The sequence below is a fragment of the Dendrobates tinctorius genome, unplaced genomic scaffold (genome assembly GCF_039654945.1).
Source record: "Dendrobates tinctorius isolate UK_male_01 unplaced genomic scaffold, ASM3965494v1 ptg000250l, whole genome shotgun sequence".
NCBI classification, from domain to species: Eukaryota; Metazoa; Chordata; class Amphibia; order Anura; family Dendrobatidae; genus Dendrobates; species Dendrobates tinctorius.
In genome coordinates, this window is record NW_027361917.1 from 4,693,480 (window position 1) to 4,710,775 (window position 17,296).

Below are 17,296 nucleotides of genomic sequence, written 5' to 3' on the forward strand. Positions count from 1 at the left end.
ATTCTTTATTAATTAAAGGCATTGGCACGGGAGGAACGTACAGAGGGTGGACAACGTCCGTTTCACGCACTTGCGCTTCAGGACCCGTGTCTCTGTATGTTCCTCCCGTGCCAATGCCTTTTAATTAATAAAGAATTTTCACGACAGAACGGTGAGTGCCATCACTTTTTGTTCTCTTTTGTACAAAATCAGATTACAAGTTTGCTTTTCTGGATCGAGCACCCGTTCGGACAGTAGTTTGGCGGTCGGTCCGGGTGTGTGATTTTCGACTTGAATAGCAGTCATGGAACTGCTTTGGGGTTAAGGAGCAGTGCCGAATCTTCTGTCTCTCTTATATCCTTTTATTGTTCTAGGGAGTAAAGCCCCACCAGAAAAGTCATACAGCGGCTCTCCCATAGAGAAAGCCAAGCTGAGCGCTCCTGTACGTGGGACGTTGGGATAGCTGTCGTTCAGCCAACAGCTGGCTAAGGCCCATTTCACACTTCAATTTTTTGACGTCAGTCAAAATCCGCCGTATTTATAAAAAAAGGATCCACTTTTTTTTGGCGGATCCATTTTTTCCCCCCATAGACTTGCATTATCGGCGGATTCTGACTGACGGTCATCCGTTGCATCCGTTTTTTCACGGATCCGTTAGACTTCTAGCGTCCGCCGGCTGGAGTAGACGGACAATGTAACGCTTTTTCCAGCGGCGGCCGCTATTTTAAACTGCGCATTCCCGGAAGAGCTTACCTCGCATGCATTTTAACCCTAAACGCCGTTCGGGAAGCAGCGAAAAATTCTCTCTCTCTTCTCTCTCAGAGTCGTGTTACTTTAAATTTCATGCACTTAGCGGCTAAAGCGGATCCGTCCAAGAAACGGATCCGGTGACATCCGGTGGTGGCAAAACGGAAACTGACCCGTTTTTTCACACTCTGGTGGATTTTGACTGACGCCAAATAACTGAAGTGTGAAACAGTATATGGGGTCTTTACACGCACGGTTTATTTTATATTATCAGATGATGTGATCAGTTAGAAGCAATCTAAAAAAACGAAAATATAATCCGATGGTTTATTGTTTTGATATTCTGTTTTTGATTAATCATGGTCTACCAGATACAGGATTGACAATGGTGACAACAACGTATAGCAGCCATTAAAATTCCTCTACATGTTGTCACCCAACTCTTCATACTTGCATTGCTGTGCAGAGTTACATCACTCAGGCGCCCTGCCTCTTCTTAGTGATATGTAATAATATTCAGAGAATTCTGCTTAGCAATTCTCATAGACATTGCATAAGATGTGAAAAATAAGCTAATTTCTTTATAAAAAAAAAAAAAAAGAGCCACACCTGTCAAAAGTAATGTATTCCATGCAGTGCCAGATGCAACCCTGTGACAGGTGTGGCGCTGTCTCAACAAGACAGAAAGGAGCAATGTTTTTCTGATTCTAATACAGTGGTTAAAGGATCTAAAAGTCACTAAAGTAAGGGCCGGATTCCTAAACTGTGGCTTGGGATCCACGTGACTTGCGAGTCCGTGGCATGTGGCTTAAAGTTGTCTGGCAATTGAGTATATCTACACCAGGTCAAGCAAACTGCTCTGAAGAGCGGGACTCCAGATGGTGACCTTTATGAGTAGCCCCGCACAGAAGAGCAGATCGGCATGTACATATACTGGCAGGGGGAGATAGGCTGACACCGCCAGCCAGAAAGGGTGCGACAGTGTGTTGAGAGTAATTGATGGAAGAAAACCGAATTGGGGAAAAGTAAATCCCCAAGGCTGGTTTCACATTTGCGTTTTTTTTCGCGGTAATTTAGCGCTAAATAGCGCATGCGTTTTTTTTTCCTATACTTTGCATGGGATGCGCTTATGTGCGCATACACATGCGTTTGTACGCGTTTTACCGCGCATGCGTTTTTTTGCGGTATGCGCTCGGGCGCACAAAATGCAACTTGTTGCATTTTTTGTGCGTCCGATTTGCCTCAAAAAAACGCATGCGCGCGCAATGCGTTTTTTTACAGCAAGACACCCATTATAAGTCTATGGTGAGCATATGTGCGCATTGGCATGCTTATGTATGCGTTTTTTTGCACATGCGTTTTTTTTTTTACCATTAGTTTAGACAATGGAATTTAGGGGTTTGGGTAAAGTTAGGGTTAGTTAAGGGGGTTTAGGGTTAGGGTTAGGGTTAAGTATGGTTTGGTTAAGGGTTAGGGTCAGGGTTAGGGTCAGGGTTAGGGTTAAGGTTAGTTAGGGTTTGGGTTAGGGTTAAGTATGGTTTGGTTAAGGGTTAGGGTCAGGGTTAGGGTTAGGGTCAGGGTTAGGGTTAAGTATGGTTTGGTTAAGGGTTAGGGTCAGGGTTAGGGTCAGGGTTAGGGTTAAGGTTAAGTATGGTTTGGTTAAGGGTTAGGGTCAGGGTTAGGGTTAAGTATGGTTTGGTTAAGGGTTAGGGTTAGGGTCAGGGTTAGGGTTAAGTATGGTTTGGTTAAGGGTTAGGGTCAGGGTTAGGGTCAGGGTTAGGGTTAAGTATGGTTTGGTTAAGGGTTAGGGTCAGGGTTAGGGTTAAGTATGGTTTGGTTAAGGGTTAGGGTCAGAGTTAGGGTTAAGGTTAAGTATGGTTTGGTTAAGGGTTAGGGTCAGGGTTAGGGTTAAGTATGGTTTGGTTAAGGGTTAGGGTTAGGGTCAGGGTTAGGGTCAGGGTTAGGGTTAAGTATGGTTTGGTTAAGGGTTAGGGTCAGGGTTAGGGTCAGGGTTAGGGTTAAGTATGGTTTGGTTAAGGGTTAGGGTCAGGGTTAGGGTTAAGTATGGTTTGGTTAAGGGTTAGGGTCAGGGTTAGGGTTAAGGTTAGTTAGGGTTTGGGTTAGGGTTAAGTATGGTTTGGTTAAGGGTTAGGGTCAGGGTTAGGGTTAAGTATGGTTTGGTTAAGGGTTAGGGTTAGGGTCAGGGTTAGGGTTAGGGTCAGGGTTAGTAAAGTCATGGTTTGGGTTAGTGTGAGGGGCCACCTAATGTTGGAAAAAAACGCAAACGCGGTAAAAACGCACTAAAAACGCATACAAACGCATAAAAACGCTGCGTTTTTTTCATGCATGCTCATAAAAATGCTTGAAAAAAAGCAGCAGTTGTATGCTTTTGTATGCGTTTTTCAATGCGTTTTTTTGCGGGAAAAACGCGCTGCAAAAAAAAGCAAGTGTGAAACAGGCCTAAGGCTACTTTCACACTTGTGTTGCACAGACCTGCGTCGGTCTGCGCACAGCCGCCGCTAAGCTCCGCCCCTGCCGCGCCTCCTCCTGTTAGCTCCGCCTATGGGCGCATGATGTTGCATGCGACCTGCGTACCCTATCTTTATCACTGGGTACGCAGGCCGTGCGCAGGTATAAGTTTTGCGGCGCATGCATCCTTTTGACGGTGCGCCGAGCGCACCAAAATGCAACATGGTGCGTTTGGCGCAGGTCGGCGCACCGTCAAAAGGACGCATGCGCCGCAAAACGCATACTTGCGCATGGCCTGTGTAGCCAATGCTAAAGATAGGGTACACAGGTCGCATACAGCGTCATGCACCCATAGGCGGAGCTAACAGGAAGAGGCATGGCGGGGCGGAGCTTAGCGGCGGCCGTGCGCAGACCGACGCAGGTCTGTGCAACGCAAGTGTGAAACCAGTCTTAAATGTAAGTGTACTCTCTATAACGGAGGCAGTGTGATTTCCTTGGGTAAGCTTTGGCCACCATTATACCGGTGATGGTGGGCTTAACAGATCACCACTATGAGTGGAGGCGTCTTGATGTGGCCTGCGATCATCTCTCAGATCTGAATGTGGCTCCCAAGGTAAGAAAGATTGGGGACCACTTCAGTAAGGCATCCAGGGGCTAATCAGGTCAACACAGAAGAAGTCACTCCCATACATCGTATCAGAATAGAGTGCTGTATACAATGCATACGTCCCAACCCTCCCGATTCCCGTTGGACAGACCCGATTTCTGGTCCTTATCCCGCCGTCCCGGCCGGGAAGCTTTCTATCCCGCGATCGCATGACCGCAAAATACAGCAGAGGCCAGCCAGCACAGTGTGGGGATCGCCGCGTCACATCCACAGGGAGCACAGAGCTCACCTCCAGCCCAGCCCCAGGAATCAAGAACCCGGAACTACAGCTACCGTATATCACCAAGGAGACGCGCCCCCGTCGTGCAGCAAGTGCCCAGAGAGCGTGTGGTGCTGTGAGGACGCGGTCAGGCGCTCAGGTACATGGAACACGCTGAGTCTGGGGGGGACAGAGAGGTCTGGAGGGGACAGAGAGGAGTTCGGAGGGGACAGAGAGGTCTGGAGGGGACAGTGGAGTCTGAGGGAGATACTAGGAGTCCGGAGGGGACAGTAGAGTCTGGGGGAGAGACAGAAGTCCGGAGGGGACAGAAGACTAGAGGGGTCAGATGAGTCCAGAGGGGACTGAGGAGTCTGAGGGAGAGAAAGGAGTCCAGAGAGGAGTAGAGGGGACAGAGGAGTCTGGGGTGGACAGAAGGGACAGAGGCGTCTGGGGTGGACAGAGGAGTACAGAGGGGACACAGGAGTCTGGGGTGGACAGAGGAGTACAGAGGGGACACAGAAGTCTGGGGTGGACAGAGGAGTACAAAGGGGACACAGGAGTCTGGGGTGGACAGAGAAGTACAGAGGGGACACAGAAGTCTGGGGTGGACAGAGTAGAACAGAGGAGTCTGGGGTAGACACAGGAGTCTGGGGTGGACAGAGGAGTACAGAGGGGACACAGGAGTCTGGGGTGGACAGAGGAGTACAGAGGGGACACAGAAGTCTGGGGTGGACAGAAGAGTACAGAGGGGACACAGAAGTCTGGGGTGGACAGAGGAGTACAAAGGGGACAGAGGAGTCTGGGGTGGACAGAGAAGTACAGAGGGGACACAGAAGTCTGGGGTGGACAGAGGAGAACAGAGGGGACACAGGAGTCTGGGGTGGACAGAGGAGTACAGAGGGGACACAGGAGTCTGGGGTGGACAGAGGAGTACAGAGGGGACACAGAAGTCTGGGGTGGACAGAGGAGAACAGAGGAGTCTGGGGTAGACACAGGAGTTTGGGGTGGACAGAGGAGTACAGAGGGGAAACAGGAGTCTGGGGTGGACAGAGGAGAACAGAGGAGTCTGGGGTAGACACAGGAGTTTGGGGTGGACAGAGGAGTACAGAGGGGACACAGGAGTCTGGGGTGGACAGAGGAGAACAGAGGAGTTTGGGGTGGACAGAAGAATACAGAGGGGACACAGGAGTTTGGGGTGGACAGAGGAGTACAAAAGTGACAGAGGAGTCTGGGGTGGACAGAGGAGTACAGAGGGGACACAGGAGTCTGGGGTGGACAGAGGAGTGAGGAAAAGGTGTGTGTGAATGGGTGTGGCTTAAAATGGGTGTGGCCTAAAATTTGCCACGGCGCGCCTTTATCCCTCTTTACCTTCTTCAAAAGTTAGGAGGTATGTACAATGTGTGACTGCAGTGCTGGTCATCACACAGGCAGGGTTGGCGCGCGGACCACCCAATAACAGCCAGATGCTGGTGGTGTCTGTTAGCAGTTAGCAAACAGAAGAAGGAACATGTAACAGAACTCTGGTATTGTATATCCTCTGCATTTGTGTCTGGTCCTGATACATTTACAGGGAGAATATACAAGTGTACACTCATATTCTTACACTAAGCCTCAGAATACATACAGTACAGCATATAAAGGCTGACATTTTTGCAAAGAATTTTTGGAATGAACTTTGGGGATGGGATTTTAGACAGCTGTCAGAATAGCCCCAAGTCATTGAGTCAGTGCTTTTTTCTAAACACCTAGCTACGTAAGACAATGCTACGTAAATCATGGGGCTGCTATGTACTGACAATCCAACCTGTTGCGTGGCGGAAGATGCTACGTGTCCCTAAAACATTCAGGCCCCGATTCATCAATTGAGGGGGTTTAAGTCACTTTCCTCTTTTTTGTCTTGTAGTATTAGTTGCCATTTTTGGTGCCATTCATCAAAATGGCGCACGTGTTTCACAAGTTTTACTCAAAGTCAAAAATTGGCTTTTTTTCCTGTCTTGAACTGCTTTTGGGACTTTGCACTCTGAAACTCACTTAAGAGGGATTGGAGTGAAAATGTGCCAAAGTTTGTGACTTTTTGAAAAGTTGCAATTGATGAATCAAGGGAAAACAACTAGAATTGCTAGAGTCTGACACAAAGTGGGAAAAAAAACACATGAGAGCAGATATAAAAAAGACTTAAAAAAGGTGCAAACAAAATAATGAATTGGGTCCAAAAAAGAAAAAAGGCGCAAAACACACAAACGTAGGCAAAAACAGGTGGAAAGGCAATGAGGAATCAGGCCCATGGATCGTGGAGGAGTAAATATGGAGTACAACAAAGGGATTTTGATTTTCAGGTTTGGTTTTCATGGTGTTCGTATCTCAGCTGTTCTTATCATTAGGTCCAGGCTTAATATATTCTGCAGTATTACATAACTGAAAATGAAACCATACTTAAAAGCAAATATATAAGGCTCCAGGCCTCCACACCCTTCCTGTGTCCTCTCTCCTGCTGCTCAGTGTAAAAACAAAGGAAACAAGGCAAAGAGGCCGAATCCAGGAAAACTGAGCAGTGTGGAAAATAGGTGATCATTAATGTGTAATACCATAACTACTGAATAAAAGGCCACATTTCCGAAGTCTGGCTGCTCCCGCACTGATGGCTTCCAATGTTACACAGTTCACATGTTAGTGAGTTACATAGGCTTATTAGATTTTTTTCATACGGCATAAGGAAGGCCGCTTAATCTGCGCACCGATTGCTCTCATGTGGCCGTACATGTACCAACTGCAGCAGAATCGGCATGTGAGCCCCAGATAAAGGTGAAACATTAGCTGGTTCCCACTGACATTAGTGAGCTGCCATGTACCGTACAGATGAGCCCGGAGGAGGATCTCACTACAATGCATCATCCAACTCAGCGGTTTCTGCAGACCGTGCAGCTGGGCGCCTCGTGGTCTGGGATGCAGACTCCGCTCACACTGTAGAAGTCTGCTACAGTCATTGTTTCTTTGGCTCCCAAATTTAGTACATTTTTCCTGTAATGTGAGTGCTGATTGCAGTAGTAGTCATGCGGCTCAGGTACCTGGACTAAATATGGAAGCCTGGAAAACTGTCGAGAATCGTCCTCCATCCAGATTTCTACACAGCACGCAGAATAGTGCACTGGAGCGGTCTACCTCTGCATCTCGTGCATCTCTTCAGCTACTGGTATGACAGTATAACAGTATTAGCTATTCTCCGGCTAGTTACAGGAGCCGTCCTCTCCCACTTAAAACTTTTTAGAACCTGATTGTCAGGAAATCCCTGCATGTGTTGCGGCTGTCGAACAGCCGCGAGACATGGAGCCGCGAGGACTCGGACATATTATTCGAGCAACCCCAAGGAAACACTCGGATAGCACACGAGCATGCTCTGATGACACCTATCTGAGTCACAAACATGGATAAATAGTAATACACACAGTGGTGGGTATGTGGTTAATCTATGCTGTCGCTTGTATACTAAAAGGTGTAGCCTTGCCCAATGCACAAGCTGCACACCCCGCAAGCAAGGAAAGCAGCGCCGCTAAGGTAAATATAGACCACGAGATGCAGAACAACCCTGGAGGACGTTTCACCTTTAGCTTCATCAGGAGGATGCTATAGGCGAAACATATGTTGGGGTCGTGCTGCATTTGTGGCTTGCAGTTACTGTAATCTGAGCGCTGCTTTTTATGTTTATTAATTATTAAATGAATACTTTGGGCATTGCTATTCTCCCTGCAGCTTGCTGAGTTTTACTTTAAACTGCCCTTCTGTGCTTTACCTGTGTCAGTGTAGATTAATCACATATTCACTAAGTATTACCTCTTATCCATTTGTACTTCATGCTTTGTGTGGATGTGCCCTCTATATTATTTACATTTGATTTTATTAAAAGTATCAAGATAATAAAGTATCTATTTTACATTTACTATTGCACGGTCTGCAATATACCGTATATACTCGCGTATAAGCCGAGATTTTCAGCCCATTTTTTTGGGCTGAAAGTCCCCCTCTCGGCTTATACGCGAGTCATATACTGGGGTGGGGGTCGGCGGGGGAGTAGGAGCGGGGGTGTCAGAGACCATACTCACCCCGTCCAGGCACGTCTCTACAGCCCCCCCGCTTCTCCGTAGGTCTCCTGCACCTGTGTTCAGGGTTACGTGGTACCGCTCATTAAACTCATGAATATGCACATATTCATGAGCTTAATGAGCTGTACCACATGACCGTTGAACGAAGGAAGAAGACCGAGGGAGAAGCAGGGGCTGCAAAGACCGTGCAACAGGAGGGGTCGAGTATGACGGGGGTCTTTAAATATCGCCAGAGCCGGGGGCCTGAGCAAGCGGCGACACCAGCACCTGGAGGTATGTCATTTTTTTTTTTTTATTGCAGCAGCGGCAATATATGGGGGGTATTTATGGAGCATCTTAAGGGGCAGCATTAACCCTTGTGCAGCAGCATATGGGGGGTATTTATGGAGCATCTTATGAGGCAGCATTAACCCTTGTGCAGCTACATATGGGGGGTATTTATGGAGCATCTTATGGGGCAGCATTAACCCTTGTGAAGAATATGGGGGGTATTCATGGAGCATTTTATAAGGCAGCATTAACCCTTGTGCAGCAGCATATGGGGGTATTTATGGAGCATCTTATGGGGCAGCATTAACCCTTGTGCAGCAGCATATGGGGGGTATTTATGGAGCATCTTCTTGGGCCACTATTAACCCTTGTGCAGCATTTTATGGGGGGTATTTATCTATGGAGCATCTTCTTGGACCACCATTAACCCTTGTGCAGCACTACCCTTGGCTTATACATGAGTCAATAAGTTTTCCCATTTTTTTGTGGCAAAATTAGGGAGGGTTGGCTTATACGCGGGTCAGCTTATACACAAGTATATACGGTAGGTTGGAGTTATCACTTATTAGCTTACTTTTGGACACAATTTTTTTACATGAAAATGTAGGCGGACATTGGTACATATTAATTAACTACAAAACTCAAGATAAAAAGCGGACGGCACCGCTGTTACCGTGTGACTTCAAATGATGTGCGGCATACAGAAGCCCAACAGCTGGGAATCTCGGGTGCCAGACCTGGAAACAGTCAATCCTGGGAATCCATGCAAAGAGAAAAGGTCGCACTCATCGAGATGGAAGTTTCACTGATTTATTGACATATCATAAACATGTCAAGTCGGGGGAGTGACATAAGGAGTGCAAGAAAGGCTGACAACGGCCGTTTCGCGCTGCTCGAGCGCTTCAACGGGTCCAAACCGTTGACGCGCTCGAGCAGCGCGAAACACCGTTGTCAGCCTTTCTTGCACTCCTTATGTCACTCCCCCGACTTGACATGTTTATGATATGTCAATAAATCAGTGAAACTTCCATCTCGATGAGTGCAACCTTTTCTCTTTGCATGGATATTAATTAACTAGCTGAAGAGCCCGGTGTTGCCTGGGCATAGTAACCAACTGTGGTTAGTTATAACAAATTATAATGATTATATTGCACATAAAAACATTTCACATCATATATTCAACACTACAGATTTGCAACACAAATTAACTAAACGATTACCCAAGTATTGATAGTATTTTATTTTCAACTCATTCAAGAGCCTTTTGATAAACAACATTTTTGGTCTTTCCTTTCGGTGCAGAGATGAACAGATTTTTGGCAGTTCCAACTCTTGAACAGACCATGTAAAGTTGACCATGAGAAAAGCATGGAGATTGCAAGTGGATCCCTACTACTTTCAAGGACTGTCCCTGAGCATTGTTAATGGACATTGCAAAAAGCAGTTGAACTGGAAACTGGAGGCATTTAAAATCAAATACTATCCTGTGTGATACCGTCTGCTGAGCCATGTATCTAATCCTATCCTGTGAGATACTGACTGCAGAGCCGTGTATCTAATCCTATTCTGTGTGATACTGACTGCTGAGCTGTGTATCTAATCCTATCCTGTGTGATACTGTCTGCTGAGCCATGTATCTATTCCTATTCTGTGTGATACTGACTGCTGAGCTGTGTATCTAATCTTATCCTGTGTGATACTGACTGCTGAGCTGTGTATCTAATCCTATCCTGTGTGATACTGACTGCTGAGCCATGTGTCTAATCCTCTCCTGTGTGATACTGACTGCTGAGCTGTGTATCTAATCCTATCCTGTGTGATACTGACTGCTGAGCCATGTATCTAATCCTATCCTGTGTGATACTGACTGCTGAGCAGTGTATCTAAACCTATCCTGTGTGATACTGACTGCTGAGCTGTGCACCTAATCCTATCATGTGTGTTACTGACTGCTCAGCCGTGTATCTAATCTTATCCTGTGTGATACTGACTGCTCAGCCGTGTATCTAATCTTATCCTGTGTGATACTGACTGCTGAGCCGTGTATCTAAACCTATCCCGTGTGATACTGGGCTCCCCCTGCAGTCTGTGTCAGAGGATGGTCTGTGTTGGCACGGTAATAAATTGTGTTATTTCCAGCTTTACAGAAGGACGATAACACCATAGAAATGATAAGAATAAGAGCCAAAATTGTTTGGTGAATTGGAACGCGCGGGGTTAAAATTTTGCCACACAACATAGCCTATGACGCTCTCGAGGTCCAGATGTGTGACTGTGCAAAATTTTGTGGCTGTAGCTGCGACAGTGCAGATGCCTATCCCGGACACACACACATACATACACACACATTCAGCTTTATATATTAGATACTAATATTAAAGGGAATATGTCGGTGGGCTCATCCCTTCTAAGCCGTCTATATGGGCATGAAGGTCACAGGAGGCTGAATACAATGATACTTTGATATCTGCAATCCCATGTCTTATTCCAGAGAAATTAACATTTTTCTTATATGTAAATGAGCTGTTCAAGACTATGGGCGGGACACTGATCTCCTGAGAATCTGCCTGCAGAGATTATTATAAATGAGCGGAGTGATACCAGTGTGAGACATGCAGATCAGGAGAGTGGACTGTCAGTCATTACATGTCTCACACTGGTAACTCTTGCCTTCTCATTTATAATAATCTCTGCAGAGATTCCCTGGAGATCTATGTCCGGCCCATAGATCTTTTCTGCTCATTTACATATTACGAGAAACGTGGATTTCTCTGGAATAAAACATCCGTGCGCAGATATCAAGGTGTCATTTCATTCCTCTTCCTATGACCTGTGTGCCCATATCGATGGTATAGGAGGAGGGTTGATACTACGGAGCGACTCCCTTTAAGTAATAATAGATCTAAGACGAAATGCAACAATTTGTGCTAAAATTTGTGCCATTTTCTGCCAGTGGCAGTGGGCTGATAATAGTAAGATGAAGGAAAAGGAGCCTTCTTAGTGTTGGGTCAGGGACTTCTCTGTGTTTGCATATAATATTAAACTACTGGCAGGCTGAAGGGAATCTGTGCGTCCTAACGTTTGTGCCGGTAACTAGTATGTGTGCCCAGCGAGATCCTGTGTACTGGGTAAATAATCATTAACAATTAGCCGTCAGCGCATTTTCCATGTGCTCAGCAGTCTTTAGTAAGTACTCGTATTTCCCAAGAAACAACCATTCTGGAGCTTTGGTGCGGGAACTGTGCCATGTGCCGCTCCTCTGTTATTCCTCTTGGAAATATATTAATAAACCGACAGTGTATTTCCATTTCCATAAGGGTGTATCCCGGTACCATCTTACACGGTCAGCATGGAATAAACATTATCAGATTGAGTAAGGACTTAACGCCAACTGGTAACACCCAGTTATGAATTAATTAGGAATCAGAAATTAATTAGGAACGTTAGAGGAAAAGTACAGCGTTGTACTCTATTAAATCAGCCATGAGTGGATGGTGTCTGGGAACTAAAATAGGTACTACCCTAATGATTTGGAATCGGTGACCCCCTACAATGCTTGATGGTGCTACTTCGGCCATGACATTGGTTACGAGACCGGAGATCGCTCTATGCTCCGGTGATACTACGGCATAATGCAAAGGAATGGGGTCTTATTGAGATTCCTTGACTACCGCTACTGCGAAAAACACAAAAGATCTGATAGTTCCATCTTTATGCAACCTGACTGTCAATGTCGCGGGATCCAAGAGGTCACAGTAAGACCCCACTCTCCAGCATTATGCTGCAATATACTATCAGGATAGACAATATTTAGCATGGGTGACCACTGAGGCGGCCAAAATCACTATGTATCCCCAGTCTAGGAACATGGATAATTCTATCCAAAAATAGATGGCAAGGGTGGAAAAAAACTTTTGTTCTTTTGTATAATTGCACCCACTAGGTCAACTTTGATAAGATGTATAGTGGCCCCTGAAAAATATGTATGCCCCACTGGTAATGTTATATAGCAATTTTAGGACATTAGGTTTTTTTTTTTTAACTTTTAGAAAAAAATGACGTCTCCAAAACAAATCTGTAGACGTCGAGTTTTCTACACATTTCTAAATAAATAGCACACCATGGTAAGAGCTATGCCACGGGTACGATACAGATTATTTACTCTACTCATGCCACAGAGACTGAGCTACATTCAATCTAGACAATACCGGCTCCTATAACTACAGGAGCGATAGAATAATATTTGCCATAAAAACATTGCAAGCAGTTATATTAGTGATGACAGCTCAGGCACAGTCCTCACTACTAGCGCTATACATTCTGCCTTCTGCTATTCTCATCTAAAATTAGGACTGGATCACAGAGGGAACAAAGAAAATATTTCCAAACTTTTCAATTGGGAAGACTTTCCTTGCACTCTCCTCTGGAAACCATATTTGTTTTTTAGTAAAAAAAGAAAAAAAGGAAAAGGGAGTGAATCCCTGTGACGCTAATGAAAAATAGACCTTGGATAAGAATTAGCGACTTCACAAAACATCCGGATGTGATAGATACTAGGGTCATGTAGGAAGACTGTAAGCTCTTACAGGCAGGGTCATTATTTTTGCTTTAATTATTGCATTATCTGTAACGTTGTTACTTATGAATTGTATATGAACTGTGGAATTGTAAAGCGCTGCGGAATATGTTAGCGCTATATAAATAAAGATTATTATTAGTCATATGATCACATCTGCTACTAATTACTTCAGTTGGGATACAATCGTTTTAGGACATTACCGTGAAGCCCTCTCTACCAGACTCATCTTTTAACCATGTTCAGCTGTAATTTAGCAAGCTACTGAATTGATCCTGTTAGATGTCTTCGGGCCCCCATACACATTAGACTAAAGTCAATAAACCTGCCAATATTGCCAGGTTTGGCCGACGGTCTAATGTGTATGGGGGGCACCATACGACTGATGGTTGGGAGAGATGACGACAGCACATGTCCAAGTTTGGACTGCATATCGCATTGTTCTCCTGGAGAAAAGCCGCTAGTTAACATGTCAGCCGGTGGATTATAATGTCACTGGTGATCACTGTATTATCTGTAAACAATATATTATATAGAGTGATCCTGTGTATAATGTCACCGGTAATCAGTTTCATCTGTACAATATCTTATTCCTTCTATGTGGTATTATTCGGTCACTTTGTGGTGGTAATATGTGGTCTGGTCATAGTGTGGTGGTATTTGTTCCTTGTATGTGGAACTATCCGGTCACTTTGTGGTGGTAATAGTGTAACGGTATTTGTCCCTTGTATGTGGCATTATTGGTCATTTAAATAAAATGTATGTGATACATTCCCTTAAAGAAAAATAAATAAATCAAAATAAAAATGTTAATATCTAAAAAAAAGAGTATGAGATCTTTTAAGAAATGTTTAACAGGTTAGAGTGGAGAAGGGCCTGGCCAAAAGGGTCTCCTTGTTGTGGTGGCTTAAAAAATATTTTGACCAAAACAAAAGCTGCTGGCTATGTTTGTGATCTGGTGTTAGATGGGAACTGTTAGTGTCTGATTAGTGAGGACATCGTGCAGAATTGGAGTTTTTCCAGGAGTGGGCGGTGAGACTAGAAGGTTCAATGGGTGGAGGCAGAGCTGGGGTGGAGCCTGGGCAGAGTCTCAATGGGGCCCAAAAATTTTGGCAGTATGGGGCACTGAAATTTCTGGTGGCGGCCCTGTCGCAACCCATCAGCAAACCACAATAACTGCGTGAGAAGGAATGGGAGGATGATGGGTGCACCGGAATGGAATGCCTCTGGGACTGCATACCTTAAATGTGACTGTCAGAGATTGACAGCCGCATTTTAGGGATCAACAGCAGCGACTGAAGTTCACCTCGCCAACTGCTGCTGTTACAGGCAGATACCAGCTGTATAGCACAGCTGGCATCACCTGGGTATGGTAGATGTTCAGCTCCTCAGTTCACTCGATATACTTAGACCCAATATGCACTGTACATGCAAGGTATATGTTGTTAAGGGGTTAATCTAATGTGTATGGGAGCCTTTAAGTGACAACTTGAGCTTAAATGATAGTGAACGAGAAATAGGCAAACTGAAAATCAGAGTCTTTAAAAATGATGTTGCATTACCCCCGAAAATCACTCCAAAGTGTCAACCAGTAGGCGTTTCCCTGCCTGTTGTCAAGTGTAGTCCGCCTGTAGCAGCAGATACACCACAACAAATTATAGGATGTGGAAGTGGGTGTTTATTTGATTGCTTTTTTTCCACTGTTTTCCTGTCAAACTTCATACAGGAACCAGATAAAGGATTTCAGTTCGAGCCACACCAGTAGGTGCATAGCATGCTGTGAGGAAAGGAAGTTCCAGTACCTATAGTGCTGGCAAATACTGATGAAGTGGAACTACTGACTCAAAAAGAGTGCATGTCAAGTTACAGTAAATTTTGAATGGGGACAGTTCCAGGATATATTAGATTGGTATGTGCAAAAAAAGCAGTTTTAACTTCTGGGAATGAGAGTTGTAAGACTGCTTTTCTCCAGGTTTTGTGTACATTTGTAAGTAGTTTTTTTATGTATACAAATGTATCATTACTGATCTTTCCACCACAAGATAGACTGTATATTAACAGTATTTATTATAAAATAAAGTAAGACCACACATATGGGAGCAACTCACAATTACCATAACTTCTAAAACTGCCATATGTAAATTGTCTCTTCAGAGAGAAAGAGGACTAGAAGTCTAGCGCCACCTATAGGAAGCAGCAATCCTAAAAGTCATCAAGTCTTGTCACATGACATATATATATATATATATATATATATATATATATATATATATATATATATATATGCCAAACCAGAATCCCAATTTGCAGACACTGTGTTTCAGGGTACTGCCCCTCATCAGTGCAAAGTGTGAGGTCTGGTTTGGCTGTGTGCGAGTAAAGCTGCTATAGATATGAGCTTAACCTCTGGCAAAATGTGCTCTCTTCATCCCGCTGAAATCTATGACCTGCGTTATGTCAATAATCAACATTGCGGGTCAGTGAGTATACAGTCATAAGGAGACAGAGCTACACATCCAGTTAACTGGATGTATATGTCTTGTGTAATACAATTGACTCAGGAAATTCTGTCAAGTCAAACGTTTCTAAAATTAAAATGTTACGAAATAGCAGCCCACAATTAGGGAATGGAAGTTTTAAGACTACTTGATTTTATGCACTTTTTTAACTTTTTGAACATATATTGGTATAATTATTATAAGACCAGGGAATATGAGGTGGTGATATTATGGATTCCAGTCTCACACTGGCCAGCAAACTCGCCTGACCCTAACCCCATAGAGAATACTGTAAAGAGGAAGATGAGACACCAGACCCCACAATACAGACGAGCTGAAGGCTGCTATCAAAGCAACCTGGGCTTCCATAACACCTCAGCAGTGCCACAGGCTGATCACCTCCATGGCACGCCGCATTGATGCAGTAATTGATGCAAAAGGAGCCCTGACCAAGTATTACGGTAAGTGCATTTACTGAATATACGTTTCAGTAGGACATTTCGGATTTTAAAATCATTTTTCAAGCTGGTGTTATAAAGTATTCTAATTTACTGAGATAATGAATTTTGGGTTTTCATTGTCTGTAAGTCATAATCATCAACATTAACAGAAATAAACACTTGAAATAGATCACTCTGTCTGTAATGACTCTATATAATATATGAGTGTCACTTTTTGTATTGAAGAACTGAAAAAAAAAGTTGCAAAAACATGACAGATAGAAAGCCCATTTTTTAACTTTGCAATAAGTTATGTGAATCATTTTGATGATTTTGGGGCCAAAAACACCAGACAAAAAGTGACAAACAAAATAAAATAAATATATATATATAAGTATAATGACGGCTTTCCTACTCAGTCGTAAGGCACATTTCTAGGGGCACACGTGCATATACTTGATGCCGTCTATCAGTGTGTGACTGTTATCCCCCCTGGGGTCAGGTTCTAATAGGAATGAGTACGTGTGCTGTGTACAGCACCATGGCATATGTTGGTGTGATTGTGTGCTGTGTACAGCACCATGGCATATGTTGGTGTGATTGAACTACTGATATGGATACCAGCGTAGCTCGCTTGGTCAGCAGAGATCACTGACCACTAACACCGGTGTAATATCTACATACCGTAACAGTGCCATCAAGTGTAAAAAGCAAAGGACAAACTCTCCCGAGCTCCGACTCTCGCAGTGGTGCACGCAGCCTCACCTCAAGCACTCGATCAGCTCCTCTTCATGACGGACGCTGAATTCAGTCTGAACCATCTCCTGTTTCAATTCTCCAATCTCTGTGGCAATGGTGTCAATGAGCTGAGGAAGGACAAAACACTGACGTGAGTGGCTGGAGGGCGTGCCGTGCTCTCGAACTTCAGCAGGTTTAGTCACTTGGTTGTGGAGCGGCAGTCGTGATTGTAAACCCGCACGCCCTGAACTTCCCCAATACACGAGAAGCTGAATCAGAGGAGGACGATGCGGCACAGGAACTATTCCATCGCAGGCGGCATACACGCTGCCTCTCCCTCTACTAACAGCCACATCTATGACTAGTACTGCTAATAAAACCCAAAGGTAGAAATCAGGAAGTGACCGGACCAGCCAGCACCACGCCATTACTGTACATTATTATTACTGAAGGCATGTAAACACTAAGAACAAATGAGGACCGCAAATGATCGAAGTGCCGAAATTCACCTGCAAAACTTGTTCACAATTTAGAACATTCAGTTGGCTAAATTGTCAGATTCTTCCAATATTTTATTACTAAAGGACTGGGAAATACGGTAATTGGCCTTGTGTGA

At 44.5% G+C, this 17,296-nt stretch overlaps 1 protein-coding gene across 2 annotated transcripts in view; it reads right to left on the reverse strand.

Annotated features, from left to right (window-relative positions):
- RIN2 (Ras and Rab interactor 2) overlaps positions 1-17,296 on the reverse strand; it is a 196,368-nt gene that overhangs the window by 60,794 nt on the left and 118,278 nt on the right. The window contains exon 3 of one of the 2 annotated variants that reach the window (XM_073557427.1): positions 16,708-16,808. The exons of the other annotated variant lie outside the window; for it this stretch is intronic. Within the exon in view, the coding sequence (XP_073413528.1) occupies positions 16,708-16,808 (101 nt within the window). The remainder of the gene's footprint in view (positions 1-16,707; positions 16,809-17,296) is intronic. 2 annotated transcript variants of the gene reach the window in all.